At 37.0% G+C, this 11,691-nt stretch overlaps 1 protein-coding gene and 1 long non-coding RNA gene across 2 annotated transcripts; both read left to right on the top strand.

The window, feature by feature from the left end:
• The first annotated feature begins 57 nt into the window (after nt 1-57).
• Nucleotides 58-11,147, top strand: LOC101203016 (protein TIC110, chloroplastic). The gene is made up of 15 exons (XM_004145183.3): nt 58-757; nt 975-1,034; nt 2,036-2,159; nt 2,288-2,356; nt 2,467-2,565; nt 2,691-2,757; nt 3,182-3,246; nt 3,330-3,424; nt 3,985-4,112; nt 4,195-4,295; nt 8,608-8,824; nt 9,030-9,184; nt 9,380-9,505; nt 9,600-10,577; nt 10,715-11,147. The coding sequence occupies exons 1-15, from the start codon at nt 240-242 to the stop codon at nt 10,955-10,957; spliced, it is 3,045 nt and encodes a 1,014-aa protein (XP_004145231.1). The 5' UTR covers nt 58-239; the 3' UTR covers nt 10,958-11,147.
• On the top strand, nt 4,302-7,733 carry LOC116404462. Its single transcript, XR_004217304.1, has 2 exons — nt 4,302-5,945; nt 6,094-7,733. It is a non-coding gene; the product is annotated as an uncharacterized LOC116404462 (long non-coding RNA).
• Nucleotides 11,148-11,691: the final 544 nt, after the last annotated feature.

Genomic DNA, 11,691 nt, shown 5'->3' with positions numbered 1-11,691 from the left:
AATTGGGCATCATCATCATCCCCATGTCCATGTCCATGTCCATGTGGCATTGGCATTGTCTTCTTCTCCTTCCTCGTTCAATTCAATCCCCTTGGGCGCCTGCTCCCCTTAATCAACTCTGCTAAACCCTATAAAAGCCTCCCTGAACTGAACCATAACCTAATACAGCTCTCCTTCCCTGCCTTATCTACCCTCCATTCATCCTCCCTTTATCCCTCACAACACCATTGGAGGGAGAAATGAATCCCTCGACGCTTCTCGCTTCTCATTTCTCAAACAACCGCTTTTCCACCTCCTCTTATCTCCTCAATCCTCTCCCTCTTCCAACTCCCGCTAACTTCAATCTCTCCAGACGTCGCCACTTCAGAGTCTCAATTCCCCGTGCCTCCTCCGAGGTTGCACAACAAGACGTCTCCTCCTCCTCCCCTTCCTCGCTTGATATCTTTGGTGGCAAGAAGGAGCTTACTGGGCTTCAGCCTATCGTTCACCTTCTACCTCCGCCTTTACGCTTAGCAACCTCTGCCATTGTTGTTGCCGGAGCTGTAGCCGCCGGTTATGGACTCGGCTTGCGCTTTGGTAAGTCCAGCAACGCAGCTTTAGGTGGTGCTGCTGCTCTCGCTGCGGCTAGTGGAGCCGCTGTATACTCCTTTAATTCTTGTGTTCCTGAAGTTGCGGCTGTCGATTTGCATAATTATGTAGCCGGTTTTGATGATCCCAAGAACGTGAAGAATGAAGAAATTGAAAGCATTGCCACAAAGTTGGTTTGATTTTCTTTTTTTCCCATTTCTATTCCTTAAGTTTCTTTCAGCTGTATAGACTTGACGAACAGGAACTTTTTTATTTTACTAGAGTTGATAAACTATGGTTTGCTTGTCCGCAGATATCATTACTTCAAGGTTTTGGATAAAAAATTTGAGAATTGGCATTTTGTTGCAATAGTAGGTTAACATTTTCTATTTCACGTTAATCTTCAGATATGGAGTTAGCAAGCAAGATGAGGCGTTTAACGCGGAGCTTTGTGACTTGTATTGTCGGTAAGACCTGCGTGAACTGCAACTGCTTAATGAACTACTGGAAAAACGGGTTTTCGATGCTCAAGCTCAATATATTAGTGTTGTAAATTTCTACTCGCCTCTATATTTCCCTAGAAATTTGAGAGCTGCTACTTATTACTTTTGTGGACACCTATTTTAAAGGTAGATAGATGTAAGGTAAGATTATGTGGCTCTTCGCCATAAGACCCTTCTACGGGAATCGAGTTGGTAAGAAGTATAAGAACCTCTGAAAGAGAGGAATTTATGGATGGTTGGGTTCTTCAGTTTTTCTGCTATGTAGTTTTATTCGCATGCCCTTTTATGATTTTTGCCAATTGGACAGGCATTCCCTTGACTTTGTCGGTCTTTTCCTTGTAAATTCCTCTCATCCGTGAAATTTAGTATCCTATTTTTAAGAATGGAATTGAGATACTTTCCCATCCACTGTGAGGTTTGGGCTTTTAAAACGTTACTCCTTGCTTTCGAACTCCTTAAATCTTCTCATCGTTTGCCTTCAAAATTTTGCATCAGAAAATTTGTGTAGGAAGAAATAAAACAAATTATAAGGAGTTGAGAGGGACAAATACGATTTTGGAAAAATGATACTTTGTCAATCCTATTTGGAGTTTCCCAGCTAAAACTTTTGCAACTATTACCCCTTCCAATTCATGCTAATTGAAGTATGTTTCTTAGAGTTTCTTTATTTTCACCTTTCTGGTTACAATGCCTCAAATATCTTTCAAATAAAAAGGTCTGTACAACTTTTTGTTTTCTATTATGCTTTCTGGAATGTTAGGATCTTTAAGATGATCAGTTAGGATCTTTGACACCTAAATGTAGTAGAGTCAGATGAGTTGTCTTGTGAAATTAGTCCGAGCACGTAAGTTGGTCCAAACACTTACCGATATCAAAAAAAGAAAATAAAAATCTTGCTCCCACTAGTTTTTATATCTAATTTCTTTATACAACATGTTGCTTCTCATTAAAAAAAAATTGTTCAGATTTGTGTCTTCTGTTCTTCCCTCGGGAAGTCAAGATCTTAGTGGTGATGAGGTTGACACAATCATCAAGTTCAAAAGTGCCTTGGGCATTGATGACCCTGATGCAGCTGCTATGCATATGGAGGTAAGTATTCGATACTGGTCTTTGCATCTTGACGTGGGAGATATGAATTATCTTTGTGGGTGTTAGTGTTAGTTGAACTAATTCGGCGTGATTTTAAAGAAAACTAATCATTTTTTTTGGGTTTCTAGATTGGTAGAAGAATTTTTAGGCAACGGCTTGAAACTGGAGACCGTGATGGTGACCTAGAGGAACGTCGGGTACGTCACTATGCTCAGTTTTTATGTGTATGAATGGTTTGATTGGTTGAGATATTTGTCATGGTCTTGAAAAATGGAGCTTGACCATTAAGGGTGAACCTCCAGTGCAGGCATTTCAGAAACTTATATACGTATCAACCCTTGTGTTTGGGGATGCATCGTCTTTCCTGTTACCTTGGAAACGTGTTTTTAAGGTTACTGATTCTCAGGTATTGAACATAAATATTTTAAATACAACTTCCATTTATTCTCCTGTTTTGTCGTCTAGTCAATTTGTTTGCTGGTTTGATTGAATGCATCTAAATTGACAACTGTTTTATAATATTATATTCAGGTCGAGATTGCCATCCGCGACAACGCTCAACGCCTGTATATTTCTGAGCTAAAATCAGTTGGAAGAGGTAAACATGTTGTAAGCAAGTTTACATTCAGGATTTTCTTGTCATACACTCAGGTTCTTATGCATTTATTGAAATCCTGAAGGGTTTGGGTTTGCCTTTGTTTTTGCTTTCTCCTGTCTTAATAAGAAAAGACTCAAGAGGGCATTTCTAGGTTACTGAAAGGGTTGAACTTTAACTACATTTTCATTGTGGAGAGATGAATAAATGTAGTTAAACGGTGGTATCTTATTATAATTTCAATTAGGCATTCAGTTGAAAATTCAGTTTATCTTTTCTGATAGGAAAAGATCAAATTTTGAGATTGATTAAACTTGTAAATGAGTATAATACATTTTTCAATCATTATTGGAAAATGACCTTCAACATCTCAGTGCATTTTCCCCACGTCTATCCTGATTGGTATGTCATTGATGAAAATTTTTAGATCTTAATGCGGAAAAGCTCATAAGCCTCAAGGATGCACAACGTTTGTATCGACTTTCTGATGAGGTATCTCAACTTTTCATTTCAAGAGCTTTTCTAAGGAGTTCATATTTTTTCTTCTTCCAACATTATAGTTTATTTTCGTGCAGCTGGCAGGTGATTTATTTAAGGAGCATACAAGGAAGCTTGTTGAGGAAAATATATCAGTAGCACTCAATATACTCAAGTCCAGAACAAGGGCAGTGTATGGTTTCCATTCCTTCTGTCTAGTTTCAGTTCGTAGTAATTTTTAAAGCCATAAAGAAACATTTCTGTTAACTTTTCATTGTAATATAGTAAATTAGGTTCCCTGTTTGTTAATGTTTCGTTGATGGATTCTCTCTCCTCCTTCCCTCTTAAAGAAAAGAAATATTCCTATTTACAAAAGAAAAAAGAAAGTAAAGAAGAAAATTTGAGGAAAAGAAGGCATAACCTATTTACCCAAATGGATGTTGTAGAAAAACTCTCCACTTGATCAGAATTTCAAAAACTGACAAGTATAACATTTTTGGATAGGATAGACCATCTTAAACCTTGAAAGTTGATCTATCAAAAATTTCTTCAGGAGTTGAGAAATTTTCTTCAAAGGGTCAACTAGTTTACGACCTACCACTACCACCAAAGATCTCCAAAACATCTTTTCTGTTTCCCACACAATCTTTCATTTGTTTATGTATAGTTTTATGAATATATATATTTTATATTTGGGTTCTTTACTTTGTTTAATTGTTTTCTGTTAAACTCATAATAACTTTGGGGTTCCAGCCGGGGAGTCATCGAAGTTGTGGAAGAGCTTGATAAGATACTCGAGTTCAACAGTTTACTTATTTCATTAAAGAACCATCCAGATGCCAATCGCTTTGCTCCTGGTGTTGGCCCAGTTTCTCTCCTGGGTAGGTTTTAAGTTCAATATTGTTATTTCTAATTTTGTGGATGAATCACATATGACTTTCTTTTATCCCTCATTTGGGTTAGGTGGAGAGTATGATGGTGACAGGAAGATAGATGATTTGAAGCTCCTCTATCGAACCTATGTTACAGATTCTTTATCTAATGGCCGCATGGAAGAAGATAAGGTGCATTTAATAATACCAATCCATGTACTGTCTTATCTTTTAATGTATAGTTTAAAATGATCATTTCAGATTAGGGGAGTGGTTGTCATTCACAGTTAAACGCTAGCTAGGGAGTTGGAAAAATGGATGTGCCAATTGCAAAGTTCTTTGATGCCTTCTGAGGCACGTAAAACACCAATGCTTGGAATCTATCCCACTTCTGGGTTGTCCTAAAGGATAAACAATTTGCACTCTTAAAGCCATTTGTAATAGTCTAATAGATGTAAGGTGAGCTGAGGAAAGGGTATGTCCCTAGGGAGTGTGATGGCAAGAGGTAAATTTTGTGGCAAGTTATCCATCTCAAATAAGGATTTTGAAGCTATTTTCTTCCTACTTTGAAAGAAGTGATTTTAGCCTTGGGCATGTCGATTGAACCTGGATATGGAATTCCAAATTTCCAACTTCCAAGGAGTTGCAAGTTATACATGGCCATGTTTGCTGGTTATCGTAGAATGGGAAACCTGAAAGACCAGGAATTGGCATATGGTCTTTTCATTGATGGATATATGCCAAACTTTTGGAAGGTCTGCCTAGCGTTAAAATCAGCTAAGACCACTAGGTTAACCTATGGCAATGGTAATGATAACAATAAGTATTATGTAGATTGGACTCAATATTGTTGTTTCACCTTCTCTCTTATTAAAAAAAATTATGGCAAAAAACTGTGCTTTTCCTTAGAGAAATGAAATAATGTACAAGATTAAAATATCAGTCACAAAGAAAGGGACTCTATTCAGGGAGATTATGAGAAACTAAAAAAAGGGACTCTATTCCAACGAGATCAAACTAGGACTACAGTTACAAAGAGGCATAGTGATTGACACCTACATAGGAGACAATCATTAAATCTTGCCTTCTCCCAAACCTTGTTACATTGCCTCTCCATGACTCTGCCTCTCCAAAAATTATATCGTCCTCTCGAGTTGAGATTCCCACAAAATAGCTTGTCACCTAAAATTGCCCTTCTCTTGAAACTCAGGCCCCTCCATCCAAAAAGAAATGTGATTCAGATTTTGACTCTTCTTTTAGTGTAAGCAGCGAGGAAGATGATCATTTGGGGAAGCTAAATGAGTTAGAGGATCATTCTTTGAAGGACTCCTTCGAAACCGATCTCTATGATTTGTTTAAGCATGAAGAGGATTTGAATACTAGAAAACAGATCTCTGGAAACCTGTCTTAGTCTCAGCATTACGAACTGTCAGCGGCCCATTTAAAGTTGCTAGTAGATGAATGCCAACAAGTTTTCATTTGAGATCTGATTTTAGTCTCTTTTTGGTTCAATAATAGGTTACAATGGAGTATGTGTAGCGAAACTTGTGTGGTTTGAAGGTTGCAGATAAAGAGATTGGGATTCAAGTCTCTTGAAACACCTAATTCAGAACTAGTACTTTCCCTAGATTCAATGAAGAAGCTAGGCTCAAGAAATGTTTCCAACCGATTGAACAATTATTATTTTTTAGCAGTTTTGTGGTTTCATCTTAGTGAAAGATTTAGCAAGGCTGGTTATTGTGGGATTATCAGTTGATATGCTGGCTTCTGATTTTGAGTATGGAAGAACGATACGCATCGTAGGATGAAGCTATGAGTTCTGTGCAAGATGGAAATGTTGAGGTCAGTCGATCAAACTTCAGAATTTGCTTCGATATTTCAATGCATAGGAATGAATCTGTTAATATAGATGAAAGGGATTGGTCAACCTCAAAGGCGGTATCTGTAGATCTCATGTCTTCACAAGAAATTGAATCATCTATTGATGTAGATGGGAGGGCTTGTTCAACCCCCGAGGAGACAGCCGTGGATCTTTTGTCATCCCAAGGAAAGAATGACTCAGAAGAGCTAGAAGATGTGGAGATTGGAATTACTATAACTAAAGAAGAAAGAAAAGATGAGAGAAATTTCCAGTGGTAAGAATTTGGAGAAGTTGGATGGCATACGGAAGAAGAATTCTGTTTGACGAATTGTAGCTTTGATGGGCTTTTTCTGTAATACACGTGGAGTTTTTATTGGTGAGATGAAAGATTTCTTGGTGCTTTCCTTTCCCTTCATTTTTGAAGATCAAGCTTGAAGCAGCACAACTGGTTGCCCTTTCTTGGTGCTTTCCTTTCCATTCATTTTTGAAGCAGTTTGTGATCAAGATCTCAGCTGATTTGGGTCTCCATGTTGAAAAAGCTTTCAGCTTGCTTTGTATTTGGTTCTTGTTTTGCTCGGGTTTTAGAGGCTCTTGTCCAGCTGTTGCAATTTTATTATGTTCTGTCTTGTCTATGTTCGTTTAGTCCTTTTTGCCCTTGGTACATTTCTCTTGTACTTTGAGCATTAGTCTCTTTTATTAATATTAATAAAGAGGCTTGTTTTCATTTTAAAAAAAGAAGGCTTAGGACCTCCTCAGTAATAGCCTAATCATTGCAATTAGGCCAAAGATGAGCCAAGTTCTCCAACCAACAAAACCAGAGATACTTAGCAAATTGATAATCTCAGAACAAGTGATGTATGTACTTTACCTGGCCCAATGACCCCTATGTACATCACTGCAGATACAACACAAGGAAGACTGTCTGAAAATGATGCATAGTGATGAAATTTTCATGTACAATTTACCACACCAAAATGTTTACCTCAGAGATTTTAACCTTGATGGAGGAGTAAGCAGGGGTAGTTTGGGGAGGGGAGGGGAAGGTGGGGACAACCACAAACTATGTAAGAATGGCAAGAGAACCCCCTGCACAGCCTAGAATCCCTTCTCCCATGAAGCACTTGCTGAGCCTGAAGAGAACAGTAAGAAGACCTGCAGTATCTAATGCTTGCTCTCTATTAGACAGATGAAATGTGAAACCTAATGACAGAAGAGGCGGAAGGATCAAAGCCTGGTAAAATATAAGCTAGCAAATGCTGTTGTTCAAAATGGCTCACAGAAGAGCTTTATCAGCCGCCCACCATGCTTCACAAAATCCAATATTCGATCCCTCCTCAAGATATAGTTTAACAAATGAGGAAATATATTTCTAACGGAAGCCCAAAATATAATAACATGTACCGCTCTTGGTTAGCATTTAATTATATAATGATTTCTAATCCTTCTTGAAGGCTTAATCGTTCTTTATGCTAATTCTTCACACTTTGTACGTCAAAAGCGGTGCATGTTGTTATGTTTTAGGTTTGCATTAGGCTGCTGATTATATTTTCTTTTCATTTTTTCCCCTTGCTATGAGTTCATCTCAAGAAATAATTACAGTTGGAATACTAGCCTGCAAAAGTTGAATAAATTTTTTATTTGAAGTTAACGTCGGGAAACCATCGCAAACATAAAACCATGATTCACTAAGGCAGGCCCTGTTTGGTAGAGAATCTGGATTCTATTTTATGTTTTTAAATTTGTGGAGTTATGCAAATATGTATTTGTCAGGTGATCTGAATTTTGTATTTTGTTTTTGAATACTATTTTTGGATTATGTGATCAGTGAAAATTTTGGAAACAACTTTTTTATGTTTTTAATATATCAAAATTTTGAATTTTACATTTATAAAACAAAATTATATTAAATACATCTAAAAACATTTAGAAATACATTATGTTATGTTATAAACTCAATTCATTTCTTTTATATAATATGTGTTATGTAATTTATTATAAATTATATAATCATATAAAATAAATAAAAGGATAAAATTTAGTCTCAATGGTTTGTAACTAGAATTTAGTTCTTTTGGTATGACGTAGGTACTATTTATGAAGGTTGTCAAATCATGGTTGTCAAATCATAAGGACTATTTATGATATTTTATCATACAATAGGCTAAACTCTAACTTACTCCAACCAATAGAGACTAAAATTGTAGTTTAACCAACTTTTTAAATATAAATTATATTTATAAATAAATTAATAAATAATAGCTTATTATCGGCTAAATCTTAGTGAATAAGTTAGACTGGTTTTATGATTTATAAATATATAGTATGAAACAGATTTAAACATTTTTTAAAACTAGAATCCAATATTTGAACCTGTTACCAAAGAAATATCTGAAAAACATAAAATACACTTTTGTTTTCATTGAAACCCTTGTTTTAAAATTTCTGGTTTCAGATTCTCTTCCAAGCATGCTCTAAATTTCTCACTGATGATTACTATAAATATTTTCTTGAGAATTTTCTCCTTAGGTCAATGCAGTGCATGTCTATCTCTCTATTAGTAGTTGATTTGTTGCAAATAACTTTCCCTTCCCCCATTGTAAAGGATAGTGATAATTTATTTTTCTTCTTTTTTTTCCCTCTCAGCTTGCTGCCTTGAATCAATTGAGAAATATATTCGGTTTAGGGACGCGAGAAGCAGAAAACATTACACTTGATGTTACCTCAAAGGTTTATCGCAAACGTCTTTCACAGTCTGTTAGTAGTGGTGATTTGGAGATAGCAGATAGTAAAGCAGCCTTCCTCCAAAATCTCTGTGAGGAGCTTCACTTTGATCCATTGAAGGCCAGTGAGATTCATGAAGGTATTTTATTTTAGATGATACAACTGGTTGTGGGATCTGGCTCCCCTGTGTTTGGTCTGTGCTGTCCAATAATCAGCTTCCGCTTTGAGCTTTCCTAGTATTCATTCAGCTTGTTCATACATCTTTATCCATATTTTCGAGTGCCTGTTTATAAGTCACCTATCTTTTTCACGATTATTTCTGAATTACCCGTTGTGTTATGAAGAAATTTACCGACAAAAGCTTCAGCAATGTGTTGCTGATGGAGAGCTGAGTGATGAGGATGTATCGGCACTGCTGAGGTTAAGAGTTATGCTTTGCATACCTCAACAGACTGTCGAAGCGGCACATACAGATATTTGTGGTTCCTTGTTTGAAAAGGTAATGATATTTAGCATCTCTTTGTTTATTATGTCTAGTGCCTTGGTGTCTAACAGTTCATTTTCACTTATTAAGTTCTTATTTATGGGTTTCATAAAACAGTTGGACTTGTTTCTGTCTGTAATTTGACACACTATCTGGTGGGACTTCCACCTCTATTCTATCAAGACTAATGTTTCTATTTTCTTTTTCCAGGTTGTAAGGGAGGCCATTGCTGCAGGTGTTGATGGTTATGATGCAGATATAAAGAAATCTGTGAAGAAGGCAGCTCATGGCTTGCGCTTGACTAGGGAGGCTGCCATGTCAATTGCCAGCAAAGCAGTGAGTAATCATCTTTATTGTGTTCTTTCAATAGCTTGAGAAAATATTTTGTTGTTCTCATCCTGATTCTCTTTATACTATCCAATTCTTGAAGGTTCGGAAGGTTTTCATCAACTATATAAAGCGAGCTCGTGGAGTTGGAAACCGTACTGAAGCTGCAAAAGAACTTAAGAAGATGATTGCTTTTAATACGCTAGTTGTTACAGAATTGGTGGCTGATATAAAAGGGGAATCTTCTGATGCTGATGCCTCATCGGAAGAGCCTATCAAAGAAGTAGAGGAACAGCTTGAGGAGGACGAGGAATGGGAATCACTTCAGACTTTGAGGAAAATAAAACCAAACAAAGAGCTTTCTGCAAAATTGGGGAAACCTGGTCAGACAGAGATCACTTTGAAGGATGACCTGCCAGAAAGAGAACGAACCGACCTTTACAAGACATATTTGCTTTTTTGTATAACTGGTGAAGTTACCCGTATTCCTTTTGGTGCTCAGATTACGACAAAGAAGGATGATTCTGAGTATGTCTTACTAAATCAGCTTGGCAACATTTTGGGTTTAACCACTAAGGAGACTGTTGAAGTACATAGGAGCCTTGCTGAGCAGGCCTTCCAGCAACAAGCTGAGGTAATTTTGGCCGATGGTCAACTTACAAAGGCCAGGGTAGAACAGCTCAACGAGTTACAGAAGAAAGTTGGGTTGCCTGCTGAATATGCCAATAAGATCATTAAGAACATAACAACCACAAAAATGGCTGCTGCCATCGAAACTGCTGTTGGTCAAGGACGGCTCAACATTAAGCAGATTAGAGAACTTAAGGAAGCAAATGTTGATCTAGATAGCATGATATCTGAGAGATTGCGAGAGAATCTCTTCAAAAAGACTGTGGATGACATTTTCTCATCCGGCACTGGCGAGTTCGATGAAGAAGAAGTCTATGAGAAAATCCCGTTGGACCTCAACATTAATGCTGAGAAGGCAAAACGGGTTGTACACGAGCTGGCAGAGAGCAGGTTGTCAAACTCCTTAGTTCAGGCCGTGGCATTGTTCAGGCAGAGAAATCGTCAGGGGGTGGTAAGATATGTTTCACTTTAATTATTTTCATTTGTAGATTAACAACCGAGATTGAAGTTGTGCAAATATCTTCAGTTAATTACTGAGTACTGTTGACTTAGATTCCAAGTGTAATAGGGCGTTTTTATTTTCTTCAGGTATCATCTCTCAATGATCTTCTTGCATGTGACAAAGCTGTTCCATCGAAGCCTTTATCATGGGATGTGTCGGAAGAACTTGCCGATCTGTACTCTGTATATGCAAAGAGCGAGCCGACCCCTGAGAAGTTGTCTCGTTTGCAATATTTGCTGGGCATAGATGACTCTACTGCAGCTGCTATTCGAGAAATGGGGGATAGATTACAACCTATTGGTGCGGAGGAGGAAAACTTTGTATTTTGATTTTTGTGCACTGATAATAGGAAGTGAATTTTGGTCATTATTGTTCCAATTTTTGTTTTCATAATTTTCCTAGACCTGACGAAAACCGAGAGGCAACAATAATTGATAGATTGAGATATATATGATGTGGTGTGATATTTGTATTTTGTAGCCAGAGATTTGCTTAATAATCGTACTGCTCCATTAACAATCTTTTACTCTCCCGGTGACCCAGTCTAGAGTACATATTGGGTGACAAGAGTATAGTAAAATGGACAAAATTTTCAAAATATTGTAAAGTTTTAACTCTCTGGTAAGGATTAACCAAATAATAGTCTCATTAATAAAATTTGCTATATCTACAATTTTTAAAGAATATTGCCACATAATTATTATTCATTAAGAATCAACTTATATCCCTTTATAATCCAATGGCCAATACTACTTAGGTGTTGGAATTCACAAGTTACCTAAATGATTGGTTTTGAAAATTATAGGTCAAACTTGTATAAATTGACATATTCATGGCAGGACATTTCGTTGTAGGGTTGCAAAATGATGCTTAGAAACTTCTTCAGCCTCCATTTAGACCGAAAACTTTAATTAGTTTTCAAAAGTGAAATATTAATATCTGATTTTCTGAGCTGTAAACTGCAACAAGGCTTGTATGAATGTTTGTGACCCCTACCTTAGCTTGGTCGCAGTCCATTATAACATTTGAAAATTTTGTCACATTTTAGGCACTGGAAGATTCT

Source organism: Cucumis sativus, chromosome 1 (genome assembly GCF_000004075.3).
Source record: "Cucumis sativus cultivar 9930 chromosome 1, Cucumber_9930_V3, whole genome shotgun sequence".
Classification (NCBI taxonomy): Eukaryota; Viridiplantae; Streptophyta; class Magnoliopsida; order Cucurbitales; family Cucurbitaceae; genus Cucumis; species Cucumis sativus.
This window is presented reverse-complemented; position numbering and strand designations above follow the sequence as displayed.

What these genes read in the sequence shown, in the direction of transcription:
- LOC101203016 (XM_004145183.3), top strand. Translation starts at nt 240, where the DNA reads ATGAATCCCTCGACGCTTCTCGCTTCTCATTTCTCAAACAACCGCTTT. An exon ending in CTTTGTGACTTGTATTGTCG is followed by an intron (nt 1,035 to 2,035) that starts GTAAGACCTGCG and finishes AAAATTGTTCAG; the next exon opens with ATTTGTGTCTTCTGTTCTTC. An exon ending in GTGACCTAGAGGAACGTCGG is followed by an intron (nt 2,357 to 2,466) that starts GTACGTCACTAT and finishes CCTCCAGTGCAG; the next exon opens with GCATTTCAGAAACTTATATA.